Source organism: Chaetomium strumarium, assembly GCF_033439665.1.
Source record: "Chaetomium strumarium strain CBS 333.67 chromosome Unknown B0T15scaffold_4, whole genome shotgun sequence".
Lineage (NCBI taxonomy): Eukaryota > Fungi > Ascomycota > Sordariomycetes > Sordariales > Chaetomiaceae > Chaetomium > Chaetomium strumarium.
In genome coordinates this window covers 176220-190725 of record NW_026944432.1, presented here as the reverse complement: position 1 = coordinate 190725, position 14506 = coordinate 176220, and the positions used below count along the sequence as shown (strand labels likewise).

General features: G+C 51.8%; 2 protein-coding genes across 2 annotated transcripts; one reads left to right on the top strand and one right to left on the bottom strand.

Annotated features, from left to right (window-relative positions):
• Window positions 1-430: 430 nt before the first annotated feature.
• On the top strand, window positions 431-2390 carry B0T15DRAFT_531151 (uncharacterized protein). The gene is made up of 2 exons (XM_062869234.1): window positions 431-2233; window positions 2370-2390. The coding sequence occupies exon 1, from the start codon at window positions 491-493 to the stop codon at window positions 1907-1909; it is 1419 nt and encodes a 472-aa protein (XP_062720821.1). The 5' UTR covers window positions 431-490; the 3' UTR covers window positions 1910-2233; window positions 2370-2390.
• Window positions 2391-3104: 714 nt separating this feature from the next.
• Window positions 3105-3936, bottom strand: B0T15DRAFT_531148 (uncharacterized protein). The gene is made up of 2 exons (XM_062869233.1): window positions 3543-3936; window positions 3105-3491 (listed from the first exon to the last, which is right to left on the bottom strand). The coding sequence occupies exons 1-2, from the start codon at window positions 3806-3808 to the stop codon at window positions 3227-3229; spliced, it is 531 nt and encodes a 176-aa protein (XP_062720820.1). The 5' UTR covers window positions 3809-3936; the 3' UTR covers window positions 3105-3226.
• Window positions 3937-14506: the final 10570 nt, after the last annotated feature.

The window sequence follows — 14506 nt, the reverse complement described above, 5'->3', positions numbered from 1 at the left end:
TCGTACGGGCCAGGTCAAATTTATACCTTGGATGGCATTTCGTGAATGTTCTTGAACCGACTTGTGGCTGTCCAAAAAGGCCACATTCACGTGCACTGTGTCAGCCCTACAGTACAGCTGTGTTGCCTTGATGTGTTCCCCCTTTTACGCAGTTGGGGACCTTCTAGGCCAATAGCAACTGAATTATATAGCCCTATCAGGGGCTGCATTGTCGGCAAATAGCGTTGCGTTGGCGAAGCCAAAAACAAAACTAGCCATCCCGCCGCTCGAATGCATCTTGTTCTCGTAGAGGCACATTCTGATCAAGGTGCTTGAAGAAGCTATGGTGTGGTTTTGGCCAGGTTCTAAAACTAGCGGAGAGGCCCAAATGGAAGCCCGTAGAGACCCGTAGAAACTCCGCCACGTGGCCTCTCTTCGTCATCGGCGACGGGCGAGGGGCAATGTGGCAACGATTTGCCTCGACGCATCTCGACTCGAAAGGCATGACACCATGGAACACATCAATTTTGACTGGCTGGATGGCGATTCTGCTTTGAATTATGCAACCCCTGAATTCTTGACTACCGACAGCCCCGGAATCGGCCCAGCAGCCGAACGAGCCAGCCCAGTGGCCGAACAGGCCGAACAGCAAAATGGCGAACGTCCATTACCACTTCTCCGACTGAGTGGTTGGGAAAGTAACAAACAGTATGACAAGAATAGCCCCGAATGTATCCACTATGACTTTCGGTGGAAGGTCTCCCAACGTGAGAATATCAGAGCTAGGCATGTTTGTTCAGACACAGATCCCGACCTCGTCCTGGCTCCGAGCGATTTTTGGAGAGTCAACTTCAAGACACGACTTGAAACCCTTCTGAAAGACAAGGACAAGTTTCCAGGAGATGCATATACGTGCGAAGAAACGATCATCGATATTTCCATCGAGCGAAGCCGTCAGCGCGGTTTAAAAAAACGATTCAACAACATGGAGATCGATTGGAAGGTGGTGGACGGCCACCTTGAAGGCCTTAGTGCCTTGTTTAGTAAGAGGAGGAAGATAACCTTCAGCATTGAGTTTATTTACAAGGAAGTCGCAAGTGACCCCACGATAGCAAAAGGCAAGAAAAAGAAGCAGAGCGCCACTGAGGCTCAAAAACTTCAGAGGGCCGCCGAGGCTGGTCTTTGGGCCCGAGTCTACGAGCGTCATCGTTGCAGAGGCAAGCACTGCAAGCAAGGACCCCACTGCTGGCCAGACGAACGAGGAAATCACCATAGGCTCTTGCCAAGGCACCTTGAAGACCTCGTCCGCCACATCAAAGGGAACATGAAGGAAGGAGAGAAAGAAGAGGATGTCGACGTTAATATCGAGATCCCACCCAGAATCCTCAAGGACGTTTTGGATAACAACCGCAAGCGGAAGCCGGAGGACTCCATCGGCTGTCGTAACTGTAAAACCCATGTCTCGGCCCACAGCGGGCATCACGATGCGGCCGGGGCGAGCCTTGAAGATGTTACGGATGTGGATGGGAATAGAAAGGACAAGCTTGAGGAGTACTGCAATTGGACGCTGCAGCAAGTCAAGAGCGACAGGTGGAGAGAGGCACTGCAGGCTGCGAATCAGTTTGCATTGGATCAATTCCTGGAACTGAACTCCATCCTGCAGCACCCCACCCTCGCCGCTAACTTGATGATCAAGGGCGGGGTGAAGCCAGGCATTGCACTGCAATTCGTGAGCAACATTAAAAAGTTCCAGCTCTTGCGCGTATGCTGGGAGAATATGCCATCTTCTTCCGCGACCGAACTTCGTAATCTGGACAGCGGAGGAACCCTTCGGAGACCAGCCCCAACGCCGGTATCCCGCCCTTCTATCGCAGCCAGACTCATCAACAAAGACAAGTTGGTAGGACTCGTACTGCGATATCCTATGTAGATAGTAGTCTCGAAGGTCGGCATCCCGTTGCTGTGCGACGCGGCGGATCGTTTTCCTCGTCCAGCCACTTGATCGCAGAGCCCGGCCAATCGACCGCTCGGATATCCTCCTCCCGAACCTACGATGGAGGAAGTCTGCCATCTCGCACCGATACATGTACGGCTGCTTGATCAGCATATTGCAGAGGGCTTCCCGCATGGGTGGTGTCATGCAGCTGCGGCGGCCGACGCGGACTATTCTTCGGGTGGGCACCTCGGACTGTTGTCTCTCCCGACGGATTCTCTGGACGGCGCGCACGGTACACGGGGCTTCTGATGCTATTAGCTTGGTCTCAAATCCTTCGGTTAGCAAAGTTCTAATCAGAATGCGCTGTGCAGCATCCAATTGCGGCGCCATGATCGTGGCGGACACGTAAGCGCTGACTCTGGTGGAGATGGAAGGAGAAGGAGAAAAGACGAACCTTTGGACGAGGCGGGGAAGGATTAAGCAGTGGGTAATCAAGTTTCCGCCGGAGGATGAATCAGCCAGCTCTGCCCTTTTGTTAGGTATTGCGCCCTGATGTACCTCCCTGCTACAAGTGGATCCCACAACAGCCACACAGCCACAGGCTTACCCCGCCTTCCTTAAAAAAGTTAAGTAAAAAATTAGCGACTCTCAATTCGCCTTTTAGTGTACTCTCAACTATCAGTAAGCGTTGTCGATATATTGAGCACGGAAGAATTTTCCACGGAGTATTTTTCAAAACATAGATGACCAAGTCATAGTTAATATCGACGAGCTTCTTCAGAGACTAGAGCGCATGGAAAAATGCACTAACTCCAAGAGTTAGAAATCCTTAAGGCCGAACACTCTCAATTACTACAGTATATTGAGGTCAGCTACAGCGCTCTAAACGAGACCGCTAGTTTCATTCTAGAAATAACAGAAACCGTCTTGGCACTCCAAACAGTTGCTCAAGGAGCTAAAAGAAAACAAGCTGCTAGTGACAAAACGTGGCTTGCCTATTGGGGAATCGATTACGAAGATAAGAAGATAACAGAAAATCATAAAAGGTATGGGAGAGTGTTTGTATATATAGGGGAACACATCTGGCCTGAAACGCCGCGACCAAGGGGCACTGATGATGCAAGGGAGCATGAGACCAGGTAGGGTCGTCCGTGCGCAGAAGAGGTTTCGACCGCGACTGTACATCTGCGTTTAGAGCTTCTATTCTAAACTCTAGGCACGATTCTCTATTTCTCTTCACTCGACGAGGAGTTATAGAGCGGCCGCCCAGGCCCTTAGCAACTTGCAGAAGCTGCTACCACACAAGATATTTCACATCCTCAAACCGGTTATATCTCTGGCATCGCATGGTCCCATGTGTAGCCTATTGTGGTCCGGTATCATTCCATCTTGGGTTGGGATCTGAACATAGACACTCTCGGTGCTACCAAGATATGTGCTGATATGTCCGTCGTAGCTGACATCGGCCGTGTCGGCCGCAAATATGACCCCGAATTCGCCCCCTGTCATATAAAAGCCAGCAGACTTATCATGGGGAAGAGTGATATGTCCGAAACCTTTAAGCAAGATCACCCATCTGAACCACATTAGTTATTGGCCAGCCATAGTTGAAGGGACGCGGACTTGCTGATTATAAGGGGCGTTATGTGGGCCAACGTAATGTCCAGGAGGGACGACGGACCACGATAAGGAAGATACGTTGCCTAGGTGAGCAACCTTGGCTCCAACTGTAGCCGAGTCGCGAGATATGTAAAAGGGAGAATCAAGCTCCCAGCACTCTAGAGTTGAGATTCCGTTTTCCGCGCTGATCGCGGTAACATTCAATCGAAGCTGCGCAATCGCGGAAGATGCTAGAAAGGCGAGGGTTAGCACCAGGAGATGCGAAACAGACATTGTACGGCTGTCTACTGAATTGTCAAGGGGGAATTATTTAAAAATAAAGAAGTGTAATGTTAACTAGAAAGCTAGATAAAGCAAAGATCTGAAAAATTGGTGCTATGGTGACGAAAGGTCTCGGCAGGGCATCCGTGAATTGGTCAGAGATCGAGGGAAGCTGGACTACTGGCCTATATACGTCTTGCGAAATATTGTGTAACGTATCTTATCAGCGAGCCGATCATATCAGCGAGCCGATCACTTTTTGCCGCAACGCGTCATTTTCACACCCAACATCAATTTTCTCTACAACCTAACACGCCTTCTCCTTCAAAAGAAGCCAGGGTAATCCTGGCACTTGAAGCTTGTCAAAACAACAAAAAACTAAGCCTCCGAGCCGCAGCTAAGCTCTACGACGTACCCTATACAACCCTCCATGACCGATCTACTGGCCGGCTTACACGACGCGATCTTCCAGCCACCTCGCGTACTGGGCACCATGCCCCACATCCTGTATTTAGACTTCTTCGCACCTTGCAATCTTCGAGGATTCCCTTCCTCCTGCAAGTTCAGTATTCTTGCAATACAGTCAGTTTCCTACCAGAGCCCTGAGCCTGGACTGCGACGACAGCTACCGTGACAGAGGACCTGCATCAAGTTCTAGCACTTTCGAGATGTTTCCTCAAAACTATGGTAGTTAACACATAAGGGTCCTGTTTTAATAATAGGCAAAGATGCCCCGGATTATACCAGTTAAGCTCGGCCCATATATTAGAATCAGGGCCTCGGGCGCTCGCCACATGCCACGGTGATGATACCGAATTTTGGGTATCCTTTCTTACGATTGTCGTTGCACGAGGGAACAGAAGTGGCTGTGCGCGAGGCGCGGGCAAAACCTGTATGTGGGCCCCACGCACAGACCATACCAGTCACGGCTTACGCTGCAGCCCTGCACCCTACCTACCCCTAACCCTCATTGCTATCTAGAAGCATGTTACGAGACGATCCCGTGACACCACAATGCAAGAGCTGGGCTGCAAGACACTGAGACAACTTGATCACCAAATGTTGTTACAGTATTGCAAGAATACTGAACTTGCAGGAGGAAAGGAATCCTCGAAGGCTGCAAGGTGCGAAGAAGTCTAAATGTAGGAAGTAGGGCATGGTGCCCAGATGTAGAAGATGGAGCACCAACCAGGTTGACCAATCATGTATGCATGCACCGGAAGCCGGGCACATGGCTAAGCAATGGCCTGTGCCATGGTACGGTGGGTTCCACCGTCACATCCTCCCACACCCTTCTTGTGGCATGCTATAAAAAAGGAAAATAAGAGACAAAGAGTGACGAATTGAGAGAACCCAGAAAGATAAGATGCGGAAGCATATGCTGTTCTCGCTACATGATCGGGTTCCTATCTGAGAACATGAAGATCAAGACGCGGCCTGAAGAACAGCCGATTGATACAGCCGTTCCAGATATGGCCCAAGATGATGGCCGATACTCGAGCGGCAGCCACAGCAGGTTATCTCCTTCATACGTGACCCAGGTCCCGTTACTACTCAAGCTATAGCCAATAGCGACCGGAATGTCGGTATATAGAAGGCCGTGGTTATATTCATGAAACTCGAGATTGTTAAGGGTACAACCAGTCTCCAGCGTCGATAGGCACTGGCTGGTCGCCGGATCCCAGATCTTGACTGTCTTGTCGCGTGACGCCGACGCCAGCCGCGCCGCATCGTGCGACCAGGCCACGGAGCTGACAGAGCTGCTGTGGCCCTCGAGCGTCGATACGCACCGGCCGGTCGCCGGATCCCAGATCTTGACTGTCTTGTCACTTGACGCCGACGCCAGCCGCGTCGCATCGTGCGACCAGGCTACGGAGATGACATAGCTGCTATGGCCCTCGAGCGTCGATACGCACTGACCGGTCGCCGGATCCCAGATCTTGACGGTGCTGTCGTATGACGCCGACGCCAGCCGCGTCGCATCGTGCGACCAGGCTACGGAGATGACATAGCTGCTATGGCCCTCGAGCGTCGATACGCACTGACCGGTAGCCGGATCCCAGATCTTGACTGTCTTATCGCGTGACGCCGACGCCAGCCGCGCCGCATCGTGCGACCACGCGACAGACCTGACCCAGTCGCTATGGCCCTCGAGCGTTTGTAGGCATGCGCTCCAATTGTCCGCCATCGTTGGTTTTCGGATGATCCATTTAGGCTCCTCATTCTTAAATTGATCCCTCGTTATGCTACCGACTGGGCTGAATACAAGTCCGGAAGCGTATACCTGAAGAGGGCTGTTCTCAATTGCCCACTTGTGGTATAGGATAAACCGACATGCATCTCGGACGCGATCGATGAGAAGTGATGTCTCCTTTCGTGCCTATCAGAATGTTAGTATAGCTCTTACATCGCACTACTAAAAGCTTACCTCAAACAGATCCTCAAGGCTCAGCATTGAAGCCACTCCTTCTGACATGCTCTTTTGAAGGCTGAGAGCCTCTAGCCAGTGGAGATACTTCTTGCGCAGAAAGATATCGATCGATCCGCCACCCTGGAGGTCCTTGTTCGCGTTCTTCTCGGGATCACAGCCACGTAGATGGTGAATCCAGTATACGCACGAGTACTGTACTATAGCTAGCGGATCTGGATCGGGTGGTCTGACTTTATCAATAGGAAATCCAGGAGTGCCAAGGTTATATATATCGCGTCGTAATGTTTTCTGCATAACTCGAAGCAATCGCAAGAATATAGTACGGTGTACTTCTTCTCTCCTAGATGGAAAGATCTTATCGCATGCCTGTTTGAGCAAGAAGTCCTTGGCGGATTGATGGACAAAAGATATCGTGCATTCGCGAAGTATTAGAAAAGAGCTGCAAAGCCCTATAATCTCTGCTAGAGCTTTGCCATTGCTAGAGACATAGTTGGGCATGTCCACGAGTGCCAGTAGTTCGTCTAATATAATAGGTTGGTATACGACTAAGACGACAGCCAGTATTCTTTGAAGTAGCTTAGCGTATCTCGAGTTATAGATCTAGTCTATTATCCGTCTATAGAGTATATCGAGTCCAGGTGGAAATATTGTCAACATTTCCTCTGCTTCCTATCCCGAGATGTTGGCGAGCTATTGGCAGACCAAAGCCACCCAGAGGAAGGTGCCATATACGTTCGTAGATAAGTAGCATTCAATAGCGCTCCTTGTATTATTGTCGTATTCATTTCGCTTTACCAACCTATCTACCTTGAACTAGATGTATACAGTAACAGCCGCGGAGACAGACGCTTTATTCAACTCAAGCAACAGCCTGACTTTCTATGCTACGGCGTCAAGATCCTTCTCGATACTCGGCCAGTTGCAACTGGATACGACCCACTTGACACTCGAGTAAGCCGCCGACGTCTGGACTATAAGGTCAAGAAGCAGCTCCCAACCTTGAGTATACTTGTCAAGTATATCGATGATCAGGTAGGTGCAAGGCAGGCTTAGGTCCTCCAGAATGCCAGTAAAGATCTCCGACAAGCCTACCCATGCATTTATATCCCTAAAGAGTGGAGTTCCTATAGGATCGTACTTCTTCTATACGTAAGAGATAAGCGATGGCTATTGGTCCACAAGAAGGTAGATCAGGCTGTATAGGACAGCCGCGGTATTGTTAATGTTCGCATCGATGGCCTGGCAGAAGAAGAATAAGAGAAGGCCGGAGTCACAGGTGGCCTTCAGCTCGTTAATGATACCGCACAGCAGTATAGTCTTGCCCTTGCCGGGATCGCCCTTGATCCAGAGCAGCCGGCTCTATCCATTGTCGTGCCATTGTCGGAAATCGGCATTGTTAAGGACCTAGCGATATAAGTCTACTAGCAAGCCGCCTTTAGTCTGCTCGATGCACGTCTTGTCGTGCCGTAGGTCTATATAGCATAGGTCGGCCGGACAGCGATCTTCCGCTTGATTATAGACCCGTTCGCCCCTTGAAGCCTTATTGATCTCCTCTCGCAGCCGTCTAAATATATTGTTTTCCCCTTCGCCATAGATAAGCGGCATATAGATGTCGAAAATACCCAGTAGCGAGTATACCTTGTCTTCCTTGCGTATGGTATTACGCTTCTCTATCTATGCCATTCGCTCGGAGACGCTGAACTAAGATAGAGGGCTACTGTCACGATTTGACCACATGCAGTGACCCGGTGGGGCGGACAAGGGTGTATCCGCAGCCAATCATTGTACACAGGGACATGCAAGAGCGCTCGCAGCGCTGATGAGCATATGTAAGAGCGCCCGCTCACCAGGTGAGCGGACGAGCAGAATCACCTAGGCTCACTGGTGAGCCATGGTGAGCGGACCAAAACCAGCTAGTATATAGTCATTCATTCTGGAGGACTCTGGGAGTTCTCCAGTGAGCAATACAAGCAGTAAGGTAGCCCTACATTACTGTGCAGACATTGCGACTTGCATTGTTGTGAACCTTTTGGCTTCACCGAGACCTACAGTCCGACCAGCAGTACCTTCGACCGGCGAACCCTTTTAGAGGCAGGACTGCCTGTGGTTTCGTCACACGTTGCTCACTCCCTTTGACTCTGTCACGGTTCAGATCGAAGGTACCATCAACCATCATGGCGCCTCAGACACCTAGCACCCCAGGATCTCAGGGCCAGACCGCGACCATGCAGCAGATGCAGCAGGTCATCGAAGCCCTCAACACGAGGATTGCCCAACTCGAGGCCCAGAAAGACAATACCACGGCTCTCGACACTCTTAACGCCAAAATCGCCCAGCTCGAGGCCGAAAACGGCAACATGCAGCAACTCGTCAACGAGGCCTACAACGGCAAGCCCAAGGACAAAGCCAAACTCGAAGCACCCCCCAAGTACGGAGGTGACAAGGAAGGACTCACTGGATTCCTTACATCCATGAGGGCCTACCTCAAGTACTACCCGGACAAATTTGCGGACGAATCCGCCAAAGTCATGTTCATCTCCTCACGGCTCGAGGGGAAGGCACTTCGATGGTTTGAACCCACTCTCAAGGATTGGCTAACCAACAGTGCGGACGCTCAGGACGATTTCACCATTGAAATTTTCAAATCGTACGACAAATTTGAGCAGGAAATCCAGAAGGTGTTCGGAGACCATGATGAGAAGCTCCACGCGCAGGAGCGACTCGCACGCCTAAGGCAGACAAAGTCGGCGGCTGCCTACGCCATGCAGTTCCGCCAGGATTCACTTCGGTGCGAGATCAATGACGAAGGTCTTATGCAGTTGTTCTACGATGGCTTGAAGGAAGAAGTCAAGGATGAACTGTACCAGAAAGACCGACCCGATACGCTTGACGAATATATCGCCATGGCTATCCGTATCGACGACCGGATTTACGCCAGACGCCAGCAACGCAAGGGACGCGGAACGCAGCCTACATTCGTCAAGGCCAATGACAAGAAAAAGCGACAATACCCCAGCACGTCGCATGGCACCCACGCTGGACCGATGGACGTGGACGCCACCCAGCGTGAAGAAAAGGGACGGAAGGACAAGTCCCAAGCCACCTGTTTCAACTGCGGCAAGAAAGGACACTTCAAGCGGGAGTGCCGCAGCAAGAAGAACTGGAAGCAGGTGCCCGGCAAGGAAAACGCCACGATCGACAAGTCAACCCGCGTGGTTGAAGTGGCTACGGCAAGCTACACCGAGGATGACTTCGACGACGCAGTCGACCGGGGCATGGCCGAAGGGAGCATCGACGACTCCTCCCGGTCAGGAAGCAACAGCCCCTACGTCACGTTCGAAGAACCCATCACAGGCTACGACATCGCTGCCGCCGCGGCATCGCAACTCGCAGAAGATTGGGGATTCCAGTTGACCCAGAACGAAGAAGGTCAATGGAGGACACGACAATCGGGCGACGAACCTGTTGGCCCGAACCCCATCTTTCTCGCCTAACGCCTCCAGGAGGTTGAGGAAGAACAAGCCGAGCTTCGAACGGTTACCCGAAGACTCGCGGAAGAAAAGGCTCAGGCTATGAGCCAGCTGGAATTCGTCAAGGCCAAGTTAGTCAGGGTCCAGGAGGAACACCACTCGAACTTATGGGATGGGCCGGCACAAGACCAAGGCCAGGATAGGAGGAATGGTGGAATCAAGAACCCCGAGGCTGAATACCAGAAGGCCCAGAACCAGCGAAGACTCAAGGGGCAGGAACCACAAGATTGGGACACTTTTTGGAAAAAGAAGCCGTACAACGGCGTCGGGGACAGCAACGCGGTACGCATCTGGATTGGATTTGGCCCGCGCTACGAACCCCATGAAGAAGACGCACTTCGACTCCAACCCCAGCGATACGACCACGTCTACGTCCCATGGTTCCAGTGCATCGCGCACGAATGCCGATACCATTTTCGATCGAAGTTCGACAACGACTTTTGGCCCGATAGGCCTACCGACCGAAACGGAGAACCCCGACCAGTTTCATGGATTTGGGACGCAGGAACCGGCGCCGACCAGTTCCTATGGAAGGTCGGAAGGACCAGTGCATGCAACAGAATCAGGGTGACACCGCGAAGAACTCAGCCAGAAGACTGCCAGAGATGGCCCAACAACACTCGGCAATGCAAAAGCCAGGATTGCTTAATCCATATGCAAGCAAAGCTCCAGGAACACCACGAACGCAAGACACGCACACGAAGGTGGATGACGCCTCGCGAACGGCGAGAGGAAGAAAAAAGAGCCAACGAAATTCGACAACTGTTCAATGAACTCCCGAGACTTGGACCGCAGGACGGTGACCAAGAGGCACAGGAGGATGGGGACGCCTATCCAGATGCTCAGACGGAGTTGGGAAACGGCTCAGGGCCCTCCGAGGGGCCCGAAGACCACTAAATCCATCACAACGACGACAGATCCGCGGGTGCAGGAAGAACCACGCAAGGAAAAGGATCTACGACCTCCCAGCGAGCGAAAAGGAAGCCGCTGCGATTCAGAACGACAAACCCGATGATAGAATCTGGGTTACGGCATATTAGAAAAGATTCCAAACACTGGCATTGGTAGATGGAGGATCTCAGGTCGACCTCATCTCGCCAGCACTTGTCAACCGACTTAGGATCCCATGGAGGATCAAGAAGAAACAACACATTGTTAAGGGACCATTCGACACCCAATGGGTCCGACGAGAAACAGAACCACTTGACATTACAGTGGAAGGGAAAACTACCAAGGTGGTGTTTGACATTGTTGAAATGGGGCCTAGGAAAGACATGATCCTTGGACGCCCATGGCATCGAGATTACGACCCAGACATCAGTTGGAAGGGAGGTGGCCACCTACGACCTCGAGAACAGAGGCCGTATCCGACCAACCAGATGGGAAGCGCAGACGACGGATCGCAGCAGGGAAGATTGCCCCGGGAGGCGGCCCCTATGGATCCACCGCAGGAGACGGACAGTGCCAGGCAGCGCACTACGGACTCAGGAAGAGGCGGCAGTCACCAGAACAAACAGCGAGAATCGGCAAGACCAGGCCAGAGACGACGCCACTTGCGACGACGCCCTCGCGCGGCTCAGAGAGACACAGACGACATCGAAATCGCTGTCATCTCGATCAACGAGACCGGAGAATTCGAATTCCAGGATTGGGTCACCTGGAGAGAAGCGGCCAGCATCACGGCCGGAGACAAGTTCTCGTACTACCGAAGCACAGAGAAAAACGCGGAGACGGGCAAGATCCCGGCAGAGTACCAGGGACACCCGGCGTTCGAAGCAAAGCATCTTAAAGGGCTACCAGACCACGGACCTTGGGATCACGAAATCAAGCTCAAGGAAGGAGCCCAGTTGAAGTTCTTCAAGGTGTACCACACCAACGAAAAACAAGATGCTGAGTTAAGGAGATATCTTGAGGAGAATCTCAAGATAGGGCACATCAGACCATCAACATCACCGGCGGGCTACCCAGTCCTATTTGTTCCAAAGAAGGATGGGAAGCTTCGGATGTGTGTGGACTACCGACAGCTGAACGGAGAGACAGTAAAGAACCGGTATCCCTTGCCACTCATCTCGCGGCTTCGAGACCAGTTGGCAGGCGCCCGTTACTTTACTCGCCTCGACCTTCCAACAGCGTACGCCCATATTCGCATCAAGGAAGGGGATGAATGGAAGACAGCGTTTCGCACTCCCTACGGCCATTACGAGTATCTTGTAATGCCCTTCGGATTGACGAACGCACCAGCGACCTTCCAGGCGGTCGTTGACCATGCGATCCGCCCATTCCTCGACCGATTCGCGGTCTGCTACCTAGATGATATCCTCATCTTCTCCAAGACACTCGAGGAACATAAGAAACACGTAAAGGCAGTGCTGGATGCACTCCACGAACACAAGTTGTCAGTCAACAAGGACAAGAGCGAATTCCACGTTACGAAAACAGTATTTCTTGGATACGAAATTTCGCCTGGCAGAATCAGGATGGAGCCAGCGAAGATTGAAGCGATCAAAACATGGCCACGACCAACAACGACGACAGAAGTGCGAGGATTCATCGGATTCGCCAACTTCTACCGAATGTTCATCAGGAACTTTGGCGACCTTGCACGACCATTGCACGAACTCACGAAGAAAGACATCGAGTTCCGGTGGGAAGCCGAGCACGAGCAAGCATTTCAGAAGATCCGCGATGCGATCATCGCCGACCCAGTGCTCTGGTTACCAGACCCACGAAAGCCATTTGAGGTGGAGACCGACGCATCCGATTATGCGATCGGGGGACAGCTAGGTCAGCGCGACGAACATGGGAAGTTACACCCAGTTGCATTCTTTTCAAAGAAGCTCGAAGGACCACGGCTCAACTACCCAATCCACGACAAAGAATTGCTAGCCATCATCGAGGCTTTTCAAGAATGGAGACCATACCTCAGCGGCACAACTCACGAAGTTCAGGTCTATACAGACCACAAGAACTTGCGATACTTCACCACCACGAAGGTGTTGAACGGACGACAAACTCGATGGGCAGAGTTCCTTTCAGAATTCAACTTCAAGATCAATTATAAGAAAGGCTCGGAGAACGCGCGAGCAGATGCATTAAGCAGAAGGCCAGATCACTTCAGAAATAGCCAACCAGAAGCCTCGCCACCATTACTTCAACAACAGCCAGACGGTTCTTTACGGCACGCTCCCCAACCGATGGAAGATCCCGACGACGATACGCTTCCACAACAGGGCGAAGATCCCGACTTACAACCTCTGCAACCGTTTGAAGAATGTTGCGCAGTCTTCAGGGAAAAACGGCTAGGAAAAGACTTCCAGGACCGGAAGAGGAACGACGCAGACGATAAGGCAGGCATCTCTTGGAGAGATGGAGCGTTGTGGTACAACGGCAAGGCCTACGTCGCACCACAGGATCAAACAGAACTGATCAAGACACTTCACGAGTCGAAGCTCGGAGGACACATGGGAATTGCCAAAACCATCGCCAAGGTTCGGCAACACTACGACTTCCCAGGACTCAGGACTAGAGTCAAGACTGTTGTGCAGGAATGCGACCTCTGCAATCGAAGCAAGTCGGCACGGCACAAACCATACGGGCTCTTAGAACCATTGCCAGTTGCAGAACGACCATGGAGTTCGGTGACGATGGACTTTATCACCAAACTACCGCTTTCAAAAGATTCGACTACCGGAACGAAGTACGACAGCATCCTCACTGTGGTCGACCGACTTACCAAGTGGAGCTACTTTTTCCCGTACAGAGAATCATGGTCAGCAGAGCAACTTGCGGATACGATCTACCGGCACATCGCAGCAGTTCATGGATGGCCGGAAGAATGGATCACAGACCGAGACACCAAATTCGCATCAAAGTTTTGGCAAGCGCTTACGAAGCGTTTGGGCACGAAGAGCAAGCTTTCAACAGCATACCACCCGCAGACAGATGGCCAGACAGAAAGGCTCAACCAGATCGTCGAACAATACCTTAGAACGTTCGTCAACTTCCAACAGGACGACTGGGTTGACCTATTGCCAGCGGCACAGCTCGCATACAATACAACGCCAACGGAGACAACAAAAGTCACTCCGTTCTTCGCGAATTTTGGTTACGAAGCAGATTTACGCCAGGGACCAGATGTTGCGGTACCCAGGGCAAAAGTCAAGGCAGAAAAGATGCACGCGTTGCACGCGATGCTAAAAGAAGAACTCGAGTTCGTTAGACTCAGGATGAAGAAGTACTACGACAAGCATCGGCTCGAGGGACCTCGCCTTGAGAGAGGAGACATGGTCTACCTCATTTCCCGAAATTTGAAAACGAAACGGCCAAGCCAGAAACTCGACTTCAGGAAGATTGGACCGTTCAAGATTGACGCAAAAATCTCGACATCCAACTACCGACTTTCGTTACCATCAACGATGAAGTTACGCACCAACGTCTTCCACATCTCGCTCCTCGAACCAGCACCCGAGAACGCACGGGCTGCGAAGGACATTGAAGCCAAGGACGAAGAAGAAGAATGGGACGTTGAGGAGATCTTGGATTCACGAATAGCCAACGGAAGGCTAGAATACTTGATCAAATGGCTCGACTTCGGACCGGAAGACAACTCATGGGAACCGGCAGAGCATCTCAACTGCGCAGAAAAACTAAGAGAATTCCACCGGCAGAACCCAGATCGGCCAGGAGGAAGGCGCAAAAATCTCCGTATGAGTCGCCTTACCCCGCGGTAAAGCCACTCACGTGGAGACG

Bases quoted from the DNA above. Each gene is read 5' to 3' on its own strand.
- B0T15DRAFT_531151 (XM_062869234.1), top strand. From the start codon at position 491: ATGGAACACATCAATTTTGACTGGCTGGATGGCGATTCTGCTTTGAAT.
- B0T15DRAFT_531148 (XM_062869233.1), bottom strand. From the start codon at position 3,808: ATGTCTGTTTCGCATCTCCTGGTGCTAACCCTCGCCTTTCTAGCATCT. The intron at 3,492-3,542 runs GCAAGTCCGCGT...AATGTGGTTCAG, and splicing joins CATAACGCCCCTTATAATCA to ATGGGTGATCTTGCTTAAAG.